We start from the raw sequence: 23,240 nt of genomic DNA, 5'->3' as shown, positions 1-23,240 counted from the left end.
CAATCATAAAATGGATTCCACCTCAGCTAAAGTGTAGCTAATCATAACTTAAAGTAAAATGGGTCCTTGCCTAATTTACATTTTTATATTTTATGCTATAAGTACTGTAGAGCATCTGCTGGCCAAGAGCCATATTATTTGTGGCAGTCTAGCAATAAAATGTGAGAAGAATCCTTTACAACATTTGTTCATACGTTCATTCGTCCAAGGTGGAGAATTCATCACGCCCGGATGAGGACATGTTTATGGTTTATGGTTGCTGTTCTTGAAAAAACACCATATACTGTCATGTATAATGGATGTAGACATCAGAAAGCTAGACCTGCTTTTACTTGAAATGCCCCATTATGTCTCTCAAAATTAAGACTGATAGATACGATAATGATAAAATAAGCAAATGTGTGATCATTTTGCTCAGCTTCTCTAGTAAGCAGAATTCTTCCATGATAATTCTCAGAAGTTGACACTCTTGTTTATATAATAATAACAAAATTCTGCCTCATTTACACCTGCTTCAGGAAAACAACGTAGTTTACAGATTGGACAGTTCAGTCCGCTGCCTCGCCCCAAACAATGCCCCACATTGCAATGCATCTATTAATAGGGTTAACTAGGCTGCCTGTCCTCGCACTGCTCCCTGGCTGTGTACTCTGCCCTGTAGCATGTCCTGCCACAGCAGTGCACAACCAGCCACCAGGCTCTGATGCAGCATGCGGCACTGCTGCTAGTCACCCCTGACTGACTGGATCACATCAACCTCACACACTGCACTGCTTCAAGTTTGCTCTGACCTCAGGCCTGCAAGAACTTTGCAAACATGTGGGGGAGGCCACACGAGCCCAGTGAGCGCTGTGTCAGCCAAGTAGTTTGAAACGGTTTGGAATCTAAATCTAAAAATGTTACCTTCACCCAAGGACTAAGTGTGTTTTGAATAGGTTGGCATCCTCTAAGTGAACATTGTATAAACCAAGTTATTAAATATTGGAGGCATATATAATATAAGCCTCTCTTTTTTTCCCTTTCTTTTTAGTTGTAGGGATATTTGTAGCACATTCCAGTCACTGGCTGTAGCAAACTTGAATGAGGACTGGCCCCAAGAGGACACGACTGTGGGGACATATAGCAAAGTGTGACAGAAAGTTTTACAGGCAGAGGATTGGGTTTTCACAACACTTGAGATATGTGATTTTTGACTTTGGCTTTACAGCTTGCCAAGTGAGGAGCACACAGGTAAGAAACCTGACAGCAAAGAGTACACTTGCAATAGGAAGCTGATCATCACCAGCACCATCTTTTGACAAATGTTCCTCATTGTGGTGGACAACACAGCACCGCTTTTTCCCCAATCCCAAAGGAACTTGGAAGAGTTACTTTCCATTTGTTGTTTCATAAATATTTGATACAAGCTTTAGCAATAATAAGGCCATACATCATTTGTTGATAATAGTGAACCAATATCCTGTGAGCGATAGTGGAACATTTAATCCAAACACTGACTAGAAGGGGCCTGCAGGTTTGGGCGTTTTCGTATCAACCAGGAAAAAGAAGTGTAGGACTGAGTCGCCGCGTTGGATAAGAGGCAGAGCCGGTGACAGCAGATGTCCTGATTTGACACGCTGCTTACCGACAACAGTCTCAGTCTGAGAACCAGAGGCAGGAGGCCTCAGACACAAGCACACCACAGGACATCACAATCTATCGATACAAAAATCAGCTATCCTCGAAACCAGTGGCACGGAACTGGTTTGAGGTCGGTGATAACCCTACAATAAACATAAAAGATTGAATATAGTAAATCTATTTAATATCAATAAATTATTGATGTGCTCTCTTGACACTCAAATGTCAAGCTCAAATAAGCACAACACACATTTAAGTGATGTCAGACCCCGTGTAAGGAATGGATACGGCCGCTGCAGTGCTGCTCGGAGTCACACATGTAAACACACAGTCGGTTGGCACTGGCTTGTTTGTTTGAAGCACTCATTTTACATGCCATTAATTCTAGATTGTTAATAAAAATCCGTCAGGAGCTTATTGATTGGTTTTTATGACCTCATCTATTTTACGTCTAGCCTGGATTGGACTGCTCTACTAAATTATTCAGCAGTTAACCGTGGTGTTGTGAAATACTCTCCACACTGCCAAGGCAATGGAGACGTTTAAATGCATTCAATCTTTTGCCATACTTGTGCATGTTTGTTTGCCATTTGTGGAGAAGGTGTTAAATGGTTCTGGGTATGTTCGCTGTTCAGATTGATTAAGAGATTTAAGTGAAGTACTGAAAATGTGTTAATTCATTTTAACTAGATGTGTGCACACTGCACATACTATCCAACCTAACTCACTGGCCTATTTAAAAAAAAAATAAAAAAATGTATAACATTTAAAAAAATCAAAGTGTTGCTGTCCATAACAATGTACGCTGCACTTACAAAGTGTAGCCCAAAAGAACGGTGACGACATCACTGCAGCTGCTCCTGCTCTCCCCTTTGACAATGTCTCCCTCTGCTGGATTTGAGCTGCATATAAAGACACGTGATTTTTTTAAATTGTATTCTCTCTTTCTCATTCACTCTTGCAAGGTCTACCAGGTAGACTCTACCTGATAATATGCTATCATGACTCACAATGATCAATATTTCAGTTATATTGAAATGACACTGCTTCTGACATGAATATATGGTTTTGATGTACGATGCACACATTACACAAAAAGACTGATTGTTCACAAGATATTTGATATCACTTACATGTGGCAGCTTATTCCCTTTAAACAATCTAATGATGCATCAAACTTTAGACCATACAGATTTACTTCACTGTGTGACCAACGGCATTATTCATTTTTGTATGAAAGGCTTAATACACAATAAACTACTGATTAAAATATTCTCATGACCAACATGCTATTTTGGCAAGGGTGCACTGCTAAAAAAAATCCGATAGTATTCTTAAATTTGATGCACTCATCATCTGCTTGGCATGATGAATCACCTTTCCAGCACAGAATCTGTCCCCACAAATGATTTTCGATTTAGAAAATAGAACGCGAAAGTCTGGACTTTATTAGTCTGCCCTCCCTCGATTCTCCATTGGATGTTTTACCTAGAGGCTTGAATCTTCCAACTACTGCTCGATTTATTTGCACACTTGACAACATGAAAAATAGCATAATTATCATGTTCATCCTGATGTTTATCATCATCTCTTCTATGACTGCAAAGTCATTTTAAAATTGACCTTTAAAAACTTTAAATAGAAAATATAGATTTTTTTAAAATATGAAATCATATACAGTCTCGTGTGAAAGTTTGTGAACCCCTTGAACCTTTTGGAATTTTATTTATTTTTACCATTATTAATTAATTTTTATCAATACCAGTATTTTTATATGAAATAACAGATGTTTGTTTATCAATTCAACATTTTTCTTTTCCAGAAATCAATTGTTAAAACACATAAAACAAATGATTTGCCAACTGTTGTATGTGCAAAAGTTTGTGAACCCTGAGCTGCATTGCTTAAATTGAGCAGGTTAACACAATCAGGAGGGCCAAATTGATTGATGAAATAGACCAATGTAATGAGAGATCTTTGGGGAAGAAATTGGGTGGCACTAGATAAAACAGAGATAAAACCAGGTCAGTTTAGGCTCACCAAAGTGAACCCATACAGGTCAGACATGCTAAAAGGAAAAACAATCTCAGAGGATCTCAGGAATAAAGTTTTGATGTTGCACATTTGTCTGGGGACAGCTATAAATTCATATAAAAAAATTTGAGCTCCATCGGTCCACCGTGAGGCAAATCATCTACAAATGGAGAGCTTTAAGAGTGACTTAACATCTGCCTAGAAGTGGACTTCCTTCAAAAATATCCTCAAGCGCCACAAGAAAAGTGATTTTTCAGGTAAAAGCCCACCCAAACATTACATCTGGAGATTTGCAGACAATTTGACACCACCATTCTTCACTTGGGAGAAGGTTATCTTGGTGGTAGGCAGAGTTGCGTTTTTTCCCAAACATGGCGGTTTTGGTTATGACCAAACAGTTCAATTTTGGACTAATCTGTCCACAGAATAAGACTTCAGGTATCTCCAGGTGCTCTCTGGCAAAGTTGTGACAAGCACTTTTGTTCTTTTTTGAGAGCAGAGGCTTCTTCAGCAACCCTCCCTTGAAAGACATTTTGACTTATTCTTATTGTGGAACCATGCACATCTGTCCCAGATGCTACAAGAGAGGTCTGCAAATCACTAGATGTAATGTTTGGGTTGGCTTTTAACTGAAAAATAACTTTTCTTGTGGTGCTTATGGATATTTTTGAAGGAAGTCTACTTCTAGGCAGATGTTCAGTCACTCTTAAAGCTCTCCATTTGTAGATGATTTGCCTCACAGTGGACCGATGGAGCTAAAACTTTTTTTTAAATAATTTATAGCTGTCCCCAGACAAATGTGCAGCATCACAACTCTATTCCTGAGATCCTCTGAGATTTGTTTCCCTTTTAGCATGTCTGACCTGTAGGGGTTCACTTTGGTGAGCCTAAACTGACCTGGTTTTATCTCTGTTTTATCTAGTGCCGCCCAATTTTTTCCCTAAAGATCTCTCACTACATTGGTCCATTTCATGACGCAATTTGGCCCATCTGATTGTGTTTACTTGCTCGATTTAATCAATGCAGCTCAGGGTTCACAAACTTTTGCACATACAACAGTTGTCAAATCATTTGTTTTATGTCTTTTAAGGATTGATTTCTGGAAAAGAAAAATGTTGAATTGATAAACAAACATCTGTTATTTCATATAAAAAATACTGGTATTGATAACAATTAATTAATAATGGTAAAAATAAATAAAATTCCAAAAGGTTCAAGGGGTTCACAAACTTTCACACGAGACTGTAGGTCTTCCCTATGTTATCTAAATAGAAACCAATGATATTAAAACTGTCTCTATCCCAACAAAGTCAACATTTTAAGCTAATTACAAACCCTGAAAAACTTTAATTTTGGATAAAAATCGAACAATGTAAATAGGTACGAGTGCTTAACACCATAGAACTTCAATACAAAAATAGTTTATTAGTTGCACTGCAAATCAAGACATCCTTCTCTACATAGAGAAATACTTAGACCATCACATAAACTTCCAGGATCAAAGTCAGTAGAGAAAGTCTCTTATTCACATTAGCAGGACTAGTGCTACGTCAGCTGTATTTTTAATCTGGCAGGATTCTGTTTGTCATCTGATAAAAGGCTCACTGAACCTTACAAATAATTCATCAAAGTCATCCCATCTGTCCAGTTATTTTCCGTACACATAAATTCTTTATGATTTTATCTGTACTAAAAAATAAAAAATAAACGTAATAAATCCTATTGTCAATGTACAAAAGTACAAAAGCATGGCAGTGGGCACAATGCCAACTATTGTTTGACCAATTCTAAAGGGGAAATGCCATTTAAAATCAAGAAAAATAAGTAAAAAATGTGGTGCGTAGTCTTACTGGTGAGGTGATTTAGTCCAAGCAAGAGAATAAATACTTTATCCATCAAATGATGTACAGTACTCTCTATCATTAAAAGGCCTTTTGGAAATTGACAAAGAAGATGCATAAAAATAATATATATATTTGTTAAATCAAAGATTACTCTGTCTGTATTAGATATTATATTGATATTTTTCTTCTTATATTCCCAGTAGCAATGTGAAACGGTTTTCTGATGTTTAGCAGCTCAAAATAATTATTTCCACTGACTTTTCTTTTATCATTATGTTTGGTTCCTTAAGCGTCTACACTGCCCACCGTTTGTGCAAACCAAAATGTGCGTTCGTTGGTTCGCTGGCTGAAGTGAGTCATCATCATCAGGTATCAGCTGTCTGCCTCTGTGCCTGGTCCCACGCTGTCATCGTGTCCCTCCTCCTCCGCAGAATCCTCGGAGCTGTTTACCACTGCAGCACTGAGACTGTGGAGCTCCTCCAAAACACACAGTAGTCTATCTGACAGAACACAGGCAGGCCATAGGTCAGATCAGTCATGTCTGGGTAAATGTTAAGAGCTAAATTAAAAAAAATAGTAGTTTCTGACGCATGATAAAGTACTAACTTTCTGCAGGTAGATGGACTTTTGCTTCTACAGAACAACCCCTCTCTGATGTTTTTTCTCTATGTTCCCTGGGAGCAGCAGTGTATGGTGGGGCTGTTGTGTACTCGCAGGTCAGCCCTCTCTCAGTGACAGTGGCCTGGAACAGATTCAGGTCATAGAAAGTCATACATAAGCAATGATGACAGAAACAACATGTAAATAATCCGTCTCCGCAGATCACAGTAACGGTGCAGAAAATCTACAATTTGGTGGAGGAGCGTTAAGAAACTAACCAGAGATAACAACACAAACAAACAAATACAGCTCGGTAATCTGCTAATCTGCTAATGTTGTCTTCTAAACTCGCGTGTGGTTATTGGACTGCAAATGTAATTCGTAAGTGGGAGGAGAAGCCTTGATGTCATTGTTTCCACAGGGACTGATGCTGCTTGTTGACAGTGATGCTGGAATTGCGTATTCAAAAGATTTCACTTTGGAACCTGGTTTCAAAAGTTTAGACATAAACATACTTTTGCGTATTATGTTCTGCGGTGCTGTGTAGAAGCCCCTAGAAAGTCTTACCGGCAGCCGGTTTTTGTCTCTCTCTGTCTCCTTCAGTTGTTTATTCTGGACTTCCCACTTTATGTGTTTTCTCCCCAAATGTTGCACTTCTTTCATCTCATCCTGTTTCCTTGCTGCCTCTCTCTCAAACTGCCGCAGAGTCATAACTGCGAGAGACAATACAGACAGAACAAAAGCTACAGGGAAATGCTGCTATATACTGTGTAAACAATTCCAATCATATTAGATCACGGTCTGCATTACAGATATTGTTTCGGCCCCCTATGTTAAGCTTCTGTGGGCTGAGGTAGCATGGTACTAATCCTACTACCTGCTTTAGTGTGCTCTCTCCTGGCAGCATTGACTTGAACCTCCATCTCTCTCAGCTTCTCAGCACAGCAGTCCTTGATCTCAGACACTCTCTCCTGCAGGACTGAAGGGGAACAACGAATGTAATCTTACTCAATACAGTATTCTCACACAATGAGACACGGTTCAATGCTGTATTTGTACGTCGGGGGAAAACATTCATTTAATTATATCTGTTCAGCAAATCTTTGTAGAAATTAAAGACCACCACAGACAAGGATCTGATTGATTCAATTCCAGATTGATCAATTATTACGATGCAACCTAGGTAGCAACATAGCAAGGGGGGCAGTAAAACTAAAAGGTCAGAAAAAAAAACTTTTACTCTTTTTATATTATAGCTAGCGGCACATATTTGTTGGTCTTTTGCTTCGGCAAAGGCAGTGAAGCTATTTATTCCTGGCATTTAAAAAGGAAATTAAATTTGCTAGTGTGGATAGATGTTGGCGTCATTTAAGCGGCTATATATTTTATATGGATCACACGATGGCAGGTAAACAAAAGGAAAACCCACAGAGAAAATGATCACCAAACTCTCCAGAACTGTATAGAAGACTCGGGTCGATTGTGCTGATTGTTTTTCTCATATTGGCCAGCAACTTCACTGTTGTGGTTCACTCTCACCTGTGTTGTTGTTTTTTTTGACAAAAACCTCTAATGCAAAGTCTAACGGCTGGCAGACTCAGTTAGAGAATAACTGGTGGAAACAGCCAAAGAGCTACATATTTCCCCTGGGAATAGGTGGAAAGCAAAACAGAGATAAAGAGGAGAGTCAGTAATGGACTTCAATTACTTACACATTCACTACTGCGGGGTGTGTAAATAAGCAATTGTAAGCTAATAAATGTGAACATAAAATAATCAGGAACATATTTCTGGCCCTAAGAGGCCAAAGAATCAGTTAAAGGGATAGATTCTTAATTTTCCAGCACATATATGAACAATGATACCGGCTGTGCTTGCTTGAATTAATCCCCCTTAGGGAAAAAAAACCTTCCTAAAGAATGATTACAGCAAGCAGACCCTGTTTCACTGTTCATATAGGCACTGGATAATTGTTTTAAGACACTTGGAAAATTGTGACCCTCTCCTCTGCGACGTAGGGCAAGGTAGGGCACACCTACCTTGTTTGGTCCGGACTTTGGGACTTTTCCGTTGTTCTGGTGGCGACTGAAAATACTTTAGTTTTTTTAATACAATGTGCGTTGTCTAGGCACTTTAACTATAATCCCTAAAGGGCTGTATTATTATAGTGGCAATGAAGGGAATGTGTTCATAAATTTGTTCTCCTTTAATTCATTCAAACTGATGACTATCTACTGCATAGACACACCAGGGTCACATACACGGCCATTTACAAACCGATCAATGTCCACTGTCCAGTATAGGGACAACAGGATTTAGGCATGTCATGGAAAGTTCTTTGGTGCACTACAAGAACTGCAATGTGAAACCAAACCTAAGCGGATCAAAACTATACAGTGGAACAAAAAAATTAACCTTGGTTCGGACTATTATGTGTGAAAACGCCCTTAAACTAAGAAAAATCCTTGAACCGACAGGAAAAAATGTATTAGAGAAAGTCAATAACTCTCTACTACATTCAAGGTGCTCTTGAGCATGTCGCTTAATCCCCCAACTGCTCCAGTGAAGCTACGGAGAAGACAGGAGTGTGCCAGGTGTGAATATGTGGAGAGACTGTGACAAAAAGGGCATTTCTGTAAAAGAAAAATAGCAGGAGTGCTCCGTCTGCTGCTTTTCATGGCTAAGTCAAGGTTGAAAAACAGTCATGCGGCAGTTGTGTGCCTCACCTTGCTCCTGGTGCTCCTGCTGGCTGTACAGTTGAGAGCGGAGTTTCTCCAGTTGGACGTTGCTGTGGTCCAGCTGGGCCTGGATCTCCTGCAGGCTCTGCTCAGCCTCCTCTCTGCCAGCCACAGCTCTGTGAGCCCCCGCAGAGCTCTGCTCCAGCTCCTGCTGCTGCTGCCTCACTCTGCTCTCATCTGAGGGCCATGTGCAAAAGGGTAAACGAGACACACAAGCACATTGCCAAAAACCCAGATAAACAGAAAGTGATATACAAAAACAGGGAACCCCCAGGGATCTTCCAAGTTCAATATAAGACGTTCTAATACCTCTTTAATGCCACTTAAAATAAAATTAAATGCCAACGTCAAGACCCTACTGGCAAAAGTAGGAAGTAAATAATGGAAGTTCTGTTGCATTTTAAAAAGGTTATTTTAATAAAAATAATTTATTATAAGCTCACATTAATATACACACATTGATATACTGTAACAATAATTTTGGGAAGTATGTGTAAACTCTTGATAACAAAAATAACATACGTGCTTATTCGTTACATAATGACCCCTCTCCAAGTATTTAGAAGTTGCAATCAAAAAATGTAAACCTTTGTACAGGAAGTTCAATACTTTGCAATGAAATTCAAAACATTTAAGGCCTGATTTTGATCATATTAAAGTTGTAAGGGTGCTCACACTGTTCATTTAGGTCAGCGAGTGCTCTTTCGATGAGCTCCGGGGTTCTTTTGAGCTCCTGTGTGAGCTTGTCTCTCTCTTCACACACCAAACTCAGCTCTGTCTGGAGGTTTGTGATGCTGAAAAGCAACACAGACAAGATGGCAGAGCAAATAAAAAGAAGCACAGAGTCAAGCAGATAGGTAAAGTATAGCAACTAGACATTACAGAACAATTCCAACTCTACAAAGAATGAAAGTGACTGTTTTGACATGTAGGTTAATAAACCCTGACTGACCTAGCATACATACCCTCTATATACAGAATATACAAAATAATCAAATTCATTTCACAAAATAAATATAAATCATATTATCAAATATACAGTAGGGGAAGGTGGGGTGATTTGTGCATTTTGGAAGTTGCAAAACCCCTTGTTTCTAGAAAACCGTGGAAGAAATTGGAAATGTGACCACATATTTAAGAAGAGCCATCCATTTGACTCATCCTGTAAAGAAGGGAGACACAAGGAATAAGATATAAGCACATTTAAGCTCAAAAAACTGTGTTTTGCCTTTCAAAGTAAAATTTCCATGATCAAGGTTTTTTGATTATTGTGTCTGAACAATTATAGACACGTTTGAAAACATTTGACACATGTTTTAGTGCTTTGGTATGCTACACTTTGAGTCTATATAGTTAGCACAATGTCAACCCTAAATTGCTGCATCATGCCTATTATCCAAAATTCTGGGGATGGGGTGATTTGTGCGCAAGGGCCTGGGTGAGTTATAAGTAAGTAAGTAAGTAAAATGTATTTATAAAAGCACATTTATGACAGTTTGCACTGTCCAAAGTGCTGTACATAGTGCATTCAGTAGGTAAACAATGAAGGTAAAATAACAATAACCAAAATAAAAGACGTAAAGCCCATACATCCACATAAACACAGATAGTAGTGCAGAGGTAAGTAAGTAGTGCAGAGGTTAATGGGGAGGAAACACCAGGGTGTACATATGGGTTTTGAGCCTTGATTTAAAGGCAGAAATGTAGGGGGAATCACATTTGTCAGGTGGCAGTTGGTTCCACAAGCACGGAGCAACTAGTGCAAAGTACATTTCTGAGAGTTGTGCCAGTGGCATGGCTGTATACGCTGGTCACCAAAAGAAAGTGATAGTCTACAGTAGCTCAGGAGAGAGTGACATCTCAATTCCACTTAACGACACCACTGATGAGAGTTCAGATGGCCAGAAAGATGATGATGGTGACTTTGTCATTGTGACACAATGACGCACAAATCACCCCACTACGTGGGGTGATTTGTGCGACAAGACAACTTTTTTTCCGAAAGCTATATTTCTTAAACAGTTTATTCCAGATCCAAAGTTTTTATTGCCAGGGATGCACAACATCCTGAAATATATGTACATATTTGAGTTGGAGACATAACTGTCAAGGCCTCACTTTAAAATCACTTTGAGTAAAAAGTTGCACAAATCACCCCACCTTCCCCTATATATATAATATCAAAATCTAACCAAGCTGAAACAGATGTGTTCATGTTTGGATGCTATTGTATGCATGTTTTGTAAAGCACTATGCATTTTTTGACAGTAAACTTTAAGCTAGGGTGAATAGCTTATCATTGAATTGAGGCTCCAAATTCCCTGAACTAATTCTGAAATGGATAAAATGAATAATGAAATGTTGGATTTTAATCACTTAACAAAATTGAGAAAAATAGAAAAACATCTGTTGTTAACAGCTCATAAAATGCAAATAGATGCTTGAATTTCTTCATCGCAAATTAAAAAATGTAATAGTTTGGATTTGGATGCTGTCGATCTGAATAAGTAGGCACTTTTAAGACATCACAATAATGTCGAAATCACAATAACAGGAATTTGGCATTACTTTTGCCTTTAAAGGATTAAATGATTGTGATCAGTTTATTATAGAAAAAAATTATTGGTGGTTAGCATCGGGATAATGTGACACCGTATAACAACTTTACATAAACTCATGTATACATACCTATTTAAATTTGAATATACCTGCGTGTATTTTTGGAAACCGTAAACGAACTGAAGCTATGTATAAATGATTTGCATTCAATCTCAGGCGAGTACTTTGATTAGAGATGGATGATGAAATGTTCTCTGAAACCAGTCACAGAAAAAAAAAGTCTTTCTTTTACACAGTTTGGGTAAAGATCATGTGGGTGCATTCAAAATGTATAAATAATTATAATAGTATTATCATTATTAGTTTTATTTTTTATGTTTTTAGAATTATTATTATACCTGTCTGGAACCTGTTCTACTCGTTGACTGGCATGCTGAATTTTCTGCAGGGCAAACCTCCTCATGATGAGACCTGAAAAGCGAAAACATTGTGGAGTCATTTTTTTTTTCATTTATTTATCAGACACATGCAATTCAAATGGTAGCAATGCAATCAGCACATTTAACGTGATTATAATCACACCTTGGATTGTCTCCACTCGTCTTTTAGCGAAGATTAGCCTCTGGGTTGAAGTGTTGAGCCTCGTTTGAGCTGCATCCACATCTGCCACCTTGCTTTCAAAAGCCAGACGGAAACTGTGAAATAAATATTAACTGTAATTAAACTATTAACATTGACAAGACATTTTTATTTCAATATTTCTACACTCTTAAGTAATCCTCTATTTTCTTTTTGGTTTACCTGTGCAATGCTTCTGTAAGTGTTTTAAGTTCAGCCTCTGCTTTGTCATTCCGTGACCTCAGCTCTGTGTTTTCCTTGTGAGCCCGCACCAAGTCCTGCTTCAGTGTCTGGGAGGAAAATCACATATCCATAGAACAAGAGTATCTCACACAAATCGACTGTTATGTTCAGTTTTGCGAATATATCCGTGTCCAGCGGATGAACGTTTTCATGTAGTCAGCATTCTGTGTTGTGGAACAAGTGTTCAAGCATTTATTACTTTCCTAAGCAATCGCAAATGTATTGTGCATCATCAAATCTTCAGGCAGCCACGTAAATCACATCACTTATTCTGGTGCTTACCTCCTTCCCCACTCTCTCTAGGTCCAGCTCAGCTATCCTGTCATCCAGACTGTGTTGGAGCACACTAGCCCTGTGCTGCTCCTGCTGGAGCTGCTGCTCCATGGATCGGACCTGAAAACCACACCCATACACTTAACACACTTAAGTTTCAGACAGAGTGGGCATGATTGTACTGTGGTGTACTAACAGAATGACTGTTTTCATACATTTGAAAGAAGTTCATCCTTCTCTCTTCTAAGTTCAATGTCCTTGGAGCGAAGCTGGACACATAACTTGAACACTTTCTCTCTCCAGAGCTGGAGCACTTGTAGGCCTTCTGATCCGTTCTTCACAAGAGGGTCTGTTGAGGTCTATTGAAACACACACATGTACGGTTAACACACACACACACAGACGCCACTTCAAATGATTCATATGAGCATTGGTAATTTTGCTTACAAATTAGGTTGATGTTTTAAAAAGTACCAAAAGTTGAGTGCCTTGTCCTTTATTGCCATAACACACCTTCAATTAAACCTTGTGGTTTGTAGCGATGCACATGACTAGTCGGTTAACCGTTTAAATGCCGGCTGCTTCACTAGTCGGCACCAGAAAGACTAGTCGGTTAGTAATCAAATGCCCAGCACGTGGACTACATAAAATATGTGAGAATGCGCGTGTAGCCTATGTTTAAGTGTAGGTTGAAAGAGGGAGAGAGAGACAGCACAAAGCAAAGCAAAAAGGATATCTTGACCGCAGCGGAAAGGCACTCACCTCTTTCATCAATTTCTCTTCTTGGAGTGCCAGTATCTCATTCACAGACTTAAACCTGACTGTCAAAAGCTCTGTGGTCAACTGAAGAGCTGCTTTCTCTTTGTTCAGCCTCTATAAAAGGGAAAATGTTAGAACAAAAAGTTAACTTCATGGGATGGATTATATGTGCATGCAACGCAATATGCATGTTAATATGTAACTTTCATTTGCCAATTATTTCTATAAGTTTTTCTCCCCATGCAATTACTTTACAGTGGGCTGATTGCAATCAATACGGTTTATATTGTCTTCACCTCAAGAGCGTCATGTAATCGTTCCTTCTCTCCTTTCTCCGGGGCAAGCTGGCCGATGTAATTTCTGAGGCTCGACAGTGTTGCCGATTGGGTCTCGAAAGCCTGTCCCATTTGGCTGAAAAATAAACCACATCCACCCCCGGGAAAAAAAAAAATCAGTAAATCTACAAAGTGCTATAGATGTTTAGCTGCCTTCCTTTTTAGATTGAATGTGGCACCTTAAATGTTCTTTCAGCCCATCTCTCTCAGTGGATACCTCCGCCAGAGTGCTTCTTAGCTGCAGCACTTCTGAGGTCATTGATTGAAGCTTGTCCTGCAGTTCACCGTTTGTTTTTCTCGCCGCACCCAACTCTGCACAGTGGGACGCGTTCAACTGCTGCAGCTGAAAGTTGAGAGGCAAACCATGGAAGTTTTAAGACACACACAAGGGCGTTATATCTATATCGATCGCAGTGGATCAGTTCTCCTTTCATTTAGTTCCCTCCAGAGGAAGGTCAGAGTGAAGGGTCACTTACAGAGAAAGCACTGTGCTACGTGGTCACTGTTCTGCTCAGGGAGACAACAACACAGCCACTGCCTGCTGGTTCTTGGATGCAGGGCCTTGAGCTGAAGGCACTCGCATCAGTATGTACAAGGTTCATGATGTTATTGTGTATTAGTAGAGTTATATAGATATTAGTATTCAATGTTTCCTTGCAGAGATTGTGCCACACACCTTGACCTCCTGCTTGTTGTGCATTTCCTCCAGTTGTTGTGACAGTCTAAGAGTCTGCTGTTTGGCCTCCTCCTCAGCCTGTAACCGGCCCATTTCAGCCTTCAGAGTGAGCTGCCGAGCTTCCTCTTTCTGCCTCTCTGCATCTCTCCCCAGCTTTGTCATTTCTTCACCAGACTCGCCTTTTAGTCTTTCAAGCTGAAAAACAAAAACAAAAAAAACAATAATATTAAACATAGAATAATCATAATATAAGAAATGTAATCTTGTGAAACTTTCTAAATTAAAATTGTCAGCTGTCTGTAAGCTATTGTTAGGACCACAAGAAGGATTAAAAAGACTCCTACTTGCCGATATAAGTTATATAATATGACAGAAACTCTCATGTGATCCTCGTCAACGTCAGTGTCAAAAGGAAATGTTGTTGCTAAAACTGCATTACCTTTGAGCTTATTTTCTCCTCCTGTTCACGGCTGTGAGTGATCTCTTCTCTGATGTGGCTGAGTTCAGTCTTAGCCTTGCAAAGCTCCTCGCGCATCGCTTCCAGCTCGTGGCTCTGTCTGTCGTACAGAGATTATGCCACGTTAAGCCTCTTCAAAATCATCCATCGCTAAATGTTAAGTCACGTAGAGAGAATGTCGCACCGAACCGTAGAATGACTCGAATTCATGACAATATAAGCGCATCTCCTACCTGTTCAGAGTGCTGTCTCTATCTCTCATCTCCTCCCTGTGACCCCCTGCAGTCTCCTTCAGTGCCTCCACCTGCCCCTTTAACCTCTCGCCTTCAGCCTTGTACTTCTCTGCCTCCAGACACCACTCTGACTCCCATCGGGACCACTGCTCACTTCTCTCTGCTGAACATCTGTGTTTTGAGGAAGAGGAACTATTCATGTACCCAATATTGCCACCAAACCAATTAAAAGTATTTCTGACAACATTAAACATATGGTGGGGCTACCTTGGCCTAAGGCTTGATGGGTGATCAACAGGGATCCGTCCTCTAACGCTGTCTCCTTGTGACATCATGATCCTCTGATTTTCCTTCCTCAGCTTCAAGATTTCCTGTTGGGCCTGAGAGATGGCAAGCCATGGATTGGCAGGACCGGAATCCCCTGATGGTACTGCTGTCACGCCCGGGTTTAACCAGGAGATGGGTGGCGGTGGCCCTTGGATTTGGACGCCTCTGTGTGCTCCAGCAGACGGGACACTCGATTCGAAATGCGATGGTGGTACCAAGTCCTTCTGGATATTCCCTAAATAACATAACAAATGTTTATTGGTGCCCATGCGTTAGCTTATCTAATTTTGTGTAGCCAAAGACAATATAATATTTCTGATGTTGCCTTAATAGTACGACTACTAGCTGCAGTTTGGTCTGGCTGTGCGAGACTGCCTTAATAGTAATGTTCTACAGAGGTTCAGAGGAAAGTTACGGAGGCAAATACAACCTCTCCTTCTTTTTTAATTCTTAGTTAACGCTTGAGCTGGCGAATGCAGTCTTGCTAAGTTGGCGTTTTAAGTTAGCTAGGAGGTTCCAGTAGGCTAGCGTTAGCTCACATTTGCTTGGAGTTACGACTAAATGTCAGCTAAACATGCAGCTAGAACAAAAAACTTACTTGGAAGCGCGGGTGCCGTGAATTCTGTGGGTCCTATGAGCCTTTCGTTTCCCGAGTTATGTCTCTCCATGTTCAACACCTGTCATTAAATTGCCCCAAGAATCATAAACTTAAACAGCCTGAGTAGAGGTTGTTTTGGTGCTATTTCAGTTTATTCTCCCGCGAGTCATGTCACGTCATACGTCGTTGCCATGGTTACGGGTTTCACCGGTAACTTTCGGCTCTTTTCGCTCAGGCTGTTTCTTTCCAGACATCCTAGCCTGCTCAAACTACACGCAGGCTAAATAACAAATATCGGCAACATCCAAGCAAGTATGTATGAACTTTTAAGTCTATAGGTGAAATTATTTATTGAACCACAGCTCACAACATATGCTCACAGTCACAACAACAGCATATTAAATCGAGCAGTGCATCACGGGAGCATGAAGGGAACCTGAAAGTACTGTATGAGTTCTACTTCCCTGGCCGCTGACTTACAGGCTGTTTTCAATCATAAGAACCAGATTTCAGCAGACACACACAAAACACATAGGATCGTGAGGAGATATTCACAAAATGTTGACAAAATAGGCCTAGTGATTTTGACAGCAAACTTTCTCCAGAATCACTGAGTCCACCTTTAAATTGGCTACTGCTTATGCTTTTGTTAATAAATATTATGAACAGTAGGCTAGACACCAGCCTGAAAATCACAGTGGAGAAAGCAAAATATACAATGTGAAAATATACACTTATCGGCCACTTTATTAGGTAGGTTCAATTTCTTGTTAACACATAACTAATCAGCCAATCACATGGCAGCTACTCAATGCATTTAGGCATGTAGACCCCAGGACAACTTGTTGAAGTTCAAAAAGAGCGACATAATGAGGATGAAAGGGGTTTTAAAGGACTTTGAACATGGCATGGTTGATAGTGGTAGACGGGCTGGTCTGAGTATTTCAGAAACTGCTGATTGGAAAAATATTGCTAAAGTCTCGATTTCAGTTGCCACATTCAGATGATATCCATGTTGTTCAAACAACATGATCCATCCTGCCTTGTATCAACGGTTCAGGCTGGTGGTGGTGGTGGTGTAATGGTGTGGGGGATATTTTCGTGTCACACTTTGGGCCCCTTAGTACCAATTGAGCATCATTTAAACACCACAGCCTACCTGAGTATTGTTGCTTATGACCATGTCCATCCCTTTATGTCCACAGTGTAGGCCTACCCATCTTCTTATGGCTACTTCCAGTAGGATAATGCACCATGTCACAAAGCTCAAATCATCTCAAACTGGTTTCTTGAACACGACAATGAGTTCACTGTACTCCAATGGCCTGCACAGTCACCAGATCTCAACCCAATAAAGCCCCTTTAAGATGTGGTGAAACGAGAGATTTGTATCATGGATGTGCAGCCGCCAGATCTGCAGCAACTGTGTTGCTATCATGTCAATATGGTAAAAAACCTCAGAGGAATGTTTCCAACACCTTGTTGAAAGTATGCCACGAAGAATTAAGGCAGTTTGGAAGGCCAAAGGAGGTCCAGTCCGATACGAACAAGGTGTACCTGATAAAGTGGCCGGTGAGTGTATGCTACTATTTTTATCTTCCTACCTCACTGTCACTTAAGAGCATTCCCATAGGATATGTCTGTATGTTATTTGTATGGGATGTAACACTTTATTCTTCTGATGGTGGTTCCATGATGCGTTTTCAGACATTATTTGAGCTAATTGTAATAATCATAGGCAAGGGGGCTCAGTGTAAATGCACCTAATGAAGTGATAACCTGCTGAGACTAAGCCATTTCTTTGCCTGGGACTCCCCTTGCCTCGGGAACGCCCAGGGGTGTTTGACAATCAGTTCTTTCTTTTTTTTTCATTCTGCACAATATCCCTAGTCCTGCAGAAACTGAAGCCATGCCAACGAGGCAGCAAATAAGTGCAGGTTTGGAAGGTAATTGCTGATAATTAGGTTATGTAACGGAGTGTTTGTGTTGGGCTGCATCTAAAGATCTATAAATTATCAGTCTATGCAAAGTTTACACTGCACATTTGCATAAGCAGATTTTTGCAGGGGCTTACTTTCCACTCCATTTACAGTGATGCACATTTTGCACACACTGCACATGTGCTGTAAATCTATAAACTGAATACGTGTGCACACCTTCAAATGAACCGACTGAATCCTTCTGCTTGTTATACGATTGGCAGTACATATATTCACTATAGATGGCTATAATCACTATAACCACCATATTGTCCTCTGATATCTTTAGCAGCCCATTTTTCTCTTACCCACAGTATCCTGTTCTCTCTGGCTTCCTTGACCCATTTTCCCTCTAGGGTTCATTAAAGTTTAATCTAATCTAATCTCCTTTATCTATGGTGTATTCAAGGAACAAAGAGACATTTACTTCCATTTATTTCCATAAATGATCACACATATCGATACAAGCTGCCTATACAATAACATCAAATAAATAAATCATCTCAAGTCATCTACATAAATATCTCAAGAAATGACGGAAAATGTATAATTAGAATAAATCCACATTGCATATAAATTCAAGGGATTCCAGTGTAACGTGAAAGACTGTGGACCACACAAAATATCTATATCTATGGAGTTCAGTGGTTGTTTGCAGAAAACAGTGTGAGTGCTGTGCATTACTTTATGTTGGTATTCTATCCTTTCATCATTCGACAGACACTGCAGTAGGTCCTGAAGAACAAAGCTTGGGAAAAGCAAAGGCATTACTGGTCCTTATTAGAAAGAGGGCATACTTAAGATGCTGCACCGTTTTTTTAAGGACAATTAAGAGCTAATCAAGGTGAACCTTCACTGTGGAAAGCACTTGAAACAAATATATGGCAGCTTGAGACAGGCTTGTAAACTGTAAACAAAAATGAATGTGTCAAATGAATCTGGGTACGGGCTGGAGCAACTACAGCGAGGTTTAGCACAGCCTCCCGTCAGCTATGTCCTCCAGCTCCTCTTGGGTCATTTCAAGGAGTTCCCAGGTCACTTGGGGAATGTGATCCATTCATTCGTTGTGTTTTAACATTGCCTGAGAGGCAGCCTTATTACATGCCCAATTTAGCTCAAATGCTTCATTTGTTCCTTGAATGAGGCTCATTTTAGCCGCTTGTAAAAACCTTGTTGTTTAAGTCAGTATTACCCAGCTATCTACTTCTGCTTCCTGGTTCCTTTTACATTGTTCTAGAACCTCTTTGAGGAAAACTGAAAGTCCTTCTCCATGGCCTAACAAAACATCTTCCAAACCTGAGTTTGACCAACACAAAATGACCTCCTCGAGCCAGGCCTGCAGAGGAGCTCATAGGCCAGTGTCTGGAAGTCCTGGCAGACTGATCCCTGACTACAAACATTGGATTTTGGTACATGGACTGCATGAGGCGATAACATAATCAGACACAAAATTATATGGTGCCTTACAGATTTACATGAATTTGTCTTTTAATGCCAATGCACTATGTTAGCAGTTCATTTGAGTACAATGGCTCAAAGTGCTCAACCCATGTCCATTAAACCTTGTGTGCAAAATCTTTTTATTACGACAGAAGAATTTCTCTGATTCACCCAGGGCGACGGAAGCTGCTTTGCTTTATCTTTGTCCATAATCAAGCTGATTCAGCCCGGGGATCGTGTGGAGAAACTGTCCATGCCTGCAAATATCTATCTTTAATTAAGATGTCTTCCTTTCAAAATGTGCTTGTTGAACTCTTCACACACACTGCCACAAGGATAATAGTTATAAGTGCGGTACACACACACAAAAGATGTCCTCATAAATATATTGATATTGGATCCATAAGGCTAAAACCAGGTGACCTGGAATGCATTACCATGTGAACAGGGAGGTAATTATCTGCATGCATTTACATTATAATCTAGTCTATATTATAGGCCTATATGTTTTAGAAACCCATTTGCTTCAAACTGATTTTTCATGAGCAAAATGACAGACAACAAATGCAAGGTTTTTCTTTTCTGTAGAAAGCTCTCCAGCTTAAAACATGCATCACAGGCAGCATCTCTCCAAAGGATTGTAAAGACAATCTCTCAGCTCTATACATGCGCAAATCACAGCATCACAGCCATGGCTTCTGGGCATAATATTTAAAAAAAAAAAAGCATATGTGGGAAATGTGTTTTGCTCTGTCAGCAGCTGTCTGGACTTGAACCACACACTGTATGTGAGTGTGTCTCCAGTGTGTGGTTTGGGGCTGATTTCAGTAAGATATTCATATTTCTTTAATGCGACAGAAGAAATAACCGACACCCTTAATGGTTGAAATGAACTCATTTAAATAGCCAGAACGCTCAATCATGCCAATACTTTTCTGTTTCCCAAAATACTAAAACTAAAGTGTTTCATAAACTTTTACTTCCCTGCTTATTCTCATGCATGGTCATTTTGACTCATAGTTTATTATTGTGGCTAAATAAAATTGCATCGAAAATGCAATCTTTAATTGAAAGGCTTGTTTTCTTTAGGCCTAATTTGAAAAGAAAACCCCCACAATGATCACATTGAAATCTAACTTATGGGAAATTGGAGGATGGGTTGCATTCTTTTCTGAGGCTTTTCTTATCCCACCTCGTTTGTCATGGTTGCTAAAAGGCCCTATGCCAATTAAACGTAGGATATCCTAATGTATTCGAGAGGGCCAGGCACATCGTATCACCGTGCAGGCCAGCACAGTGCACAGTAGCCTACTGTCTTTAACAGCCTCACTTGTTTATCCGGTCAAAGGTAGTCTGGATGAGTTTCGCCCGAGCTCAAAATGTTTTTTGTAGGCATACGTGAGCGCTGTCCGAGGTGAAGGTGGATACTTAATGGTTTCTAAATTGGGATTGTGTCGGTTGTTGGAGGGTGAGTTTAATGCACTGGCGTATCCCTGTGGTTGCCTAGTAACGCGCTGGCAGTGGGCGCCGTAGAGATCTCTATGGTGGGCGCTCCATTAAAACCGTTGGCGCTCCTGACCTTGGCGTCGTGAATGCGCAAAGCACACAGACTGTGCAAAGCAGGAGATAAGAGTAAAAGATCCGTGCGTTTGATGCCGGAACCGGGGGAAATATATTCCACACACAGCTTCTTGTCTTTCGGCGAAACAGACGGGCATGGTCGCCTATGGAGGACATCTCGAGATGGAGCGCGTCCCAGCTTGTGTAAAAGCAGGTGAGTTAACCAAATGATTCAGTTTTGGGGGATTTTTTTTCTTTTTTCGTGGGACGAATCTTTGTTCCGATTGATCACTCACATCTGGGCTCATATTTTTTTTTATTGAATGCGATAACTGAACAAGAGCACGGTGACGCTTTTGTTGGCACGCCAATTTGAGTTTTTATTCTTATTTTTATTCTAGGCTATTTCATCCCACATTCGCTTAGAACACCGTGCTGGACCTGTATTAAACAAGCTCCTCGGTCACAACGTGAGGCAGCGCACGCGCACACACACACACACACACACTACAGCAGTAGATGCTGTTTGGGCTGTGGCTTGGTTTTTCTCCATGGGATGCATTCATTCGTAAAGCACCGATCACTGTGTTCAGTGCTACCTGCATCTTCTCTATAAGGTAATCTCCCCTGCATCAATCTCTGCGCCTCTTTATTGCACTGTTAAAAGGGGGGGATTTGGGGAATCCACTGAAACCGTTTTGATCCAGACCAGTCGAATTACAAGGGCATCGGGAGCCCAGCACTGCTGTCTGACATAGGCTCCTTCTCAAATGCTTTCATGTCCAGCATCCCCCCCCCAGGCTAACATAACAAAATCGATAAGCTGTTGTCCCATAGAATTTTATTAGTGGTGAATTGGTGTTGAATTGTGTGCCTGTCAATGATGCAGGTGTAGCGATAGTACTGGTGGCAGAGAAACATGGTTATTGCAATCATTCTAATAGGTCTGTTTGTTATTATGATCAACTCATTCAAATGGGAATAGCCTACAAGTATTAAAGTCCCAGGAAACCCAGTGATCCCAAAACACCACTGGCTGGCATGATGAGACCTGGCTGGTGCAAAAATAGCCTATTTGAATATTGTAGATGGCTTTAAAACATTTAGATTAAGAAACATAGCTATTTATTGAAATGTTTTACCCATGTTTCTGTCCTCTCCTGTTGCTGGGCACGTTGCCAGTCTAAATAAGTTTGTTTGTTTCCTAATGAAATGATTGTGTTTGATCTGATGTCAAATAGCAAAACAACTGCAAATACACTGATATCATGTGTAGCCTAATGTATAAAAGGGGAATGCAGCTCATTTTAAGAATTCATATCACCCCTTTGATCTACAGCAGCCCCAGCGGTGTCTTTTTTTTCTCTCCCTTCTTCTTACTGCTGGGGATGCTTCGTACGCCTGAGACAACTAACCAAGTGGAATTGGTGATGCCCGCTGTAAAGCCCCTAATTTAATAATCTGAACATCGCTAACCATTTCATAGAGAACACCTTCTTATGATTTATTATCAGTGTCAGTTCTGAACCAGGAGATATGCCTCAATCTGCAAAAAAAAAAAAAAAAAAAGATTAAAAAAATCTGGTTCTCTATCTTTTCCATTAAATGTCTAGGGAGACGTTCATCATTGTCACGTAACAGATAGGGGATGGAAGGAGTCTTGTCTTTTTTGGGCCATGGGGAACATACATAAATTAGGGGACGGAGAAGTAGAATATATCTCAAAAGAACCTGTGTGGAATTACTCTGATTTGTCCCATCCTTTTTTACCCAAAAATGTGCAAACTGTGATGATGCCCATTTCAGGTAATGTGCTACTGTACACCTGTGAGAGAGAGAGAGCGAGAGAGAGAGAGAGAGAGAGAGAATGAGCTGGCTTTATTTGTGTTGACGTTCCTGCTGGTGTAAACAAAATGCTGCAGGGAAAGAGAAAAGCCAATGCACCACATCTATGGTTAATTAGTTTCTTGTATTAGGAGGAAGAAATTGTACCCTGCCTTAATGGATAGGTGTGTCGGATTGGAGGAAAGCTGTTTAGCTGCAGTCTTTGGCAATCCTCAAGGCCGTACTCGTCAATACATTTCATTAGGTTAACAAGCTTGTTTTATTTATTTTGGCTTTGTTTACTGAGAACCTAATGTCAGGCATATTATGCTAACTGCTAACATAGGCTATAAGGGGAAAGTTGGAGTGACAAAGTTGTCAATTGGAAGCAGAAGGAAACAGTTTGCTCTCCGTAGCCCTCCATGGGTGAGCTTACTTTTGATCCTTTTTTGACATACAGTACATTTGATCAGGGGTGATTGAGTTGATCATCAAGCAGAAGATCTGGTAACCACATTTGGGT

The 23,240-nt window shown here is 40.3% G+C and overlaps 1 protein-coding gene across 1 annotated transcript; it reads right to left on the bottom strand.

The window, feature by feature from the left end:
- Window positions 1-5,072: 5,072 nt before the first annotated feature.
- cchcr1 (coiled-coil alpha-helical rod protein 1) lies at window positions 5,073-15,984 on the bottom strand (the record flags this gene model as incomplete). Its single annotated transcript, XM_080040564.1, has 19 exons — window positions 5,073-5,998; window positions 6,105-6,240; window positions 6,666-6,811; window positions 6,976-7,077; window positions 8,825-9,013; window positions 9,512-9,630; window positions 11,794-11,866; window positions 11,978-12,090; window positions 12,197-12,303; window positions 12,539-12,649; window positions 12,745-12,888; window positions 13,292-13,402; window positions 13,585-13,699; window positions 13,803-13,966; window positions 14,300-14,494; window positions 14,739-14,856; window positions 14,990-15,160; window positions 15,257-15,551; window positions 15,915-15,984. The coding sequence occupies 19 exons, from the start codon at window positions 15,982-15,984 to the stop codon at window positions 5,871-5,873; spliced, it is 2,607 nt and encodes an 868-aa protein (XP_079896690.1). The 3' UTR covers window positions 5,073-5,870.
- Between the last annotated feature and the right edge of the window lie 7,256 nt (window positions 15,985-23,240).

Source organism: Ammodytes marinus (genome assembly GCF_949987685.1).
Source record: "Ammodytes marinus genome assembly, chromosome: 14".
NCBI lineage: Eukaryota > Metazoa > Chordata > Actinopteri > Uranoscopiformes > Ammodytidae > Ammodytes > Ammodytes marinus.
The sequence above is the reverse complement of the archived record's forward strand: the minus strand, read 5'-3'. Positions and strand labels throughout refer to the sequence as shown.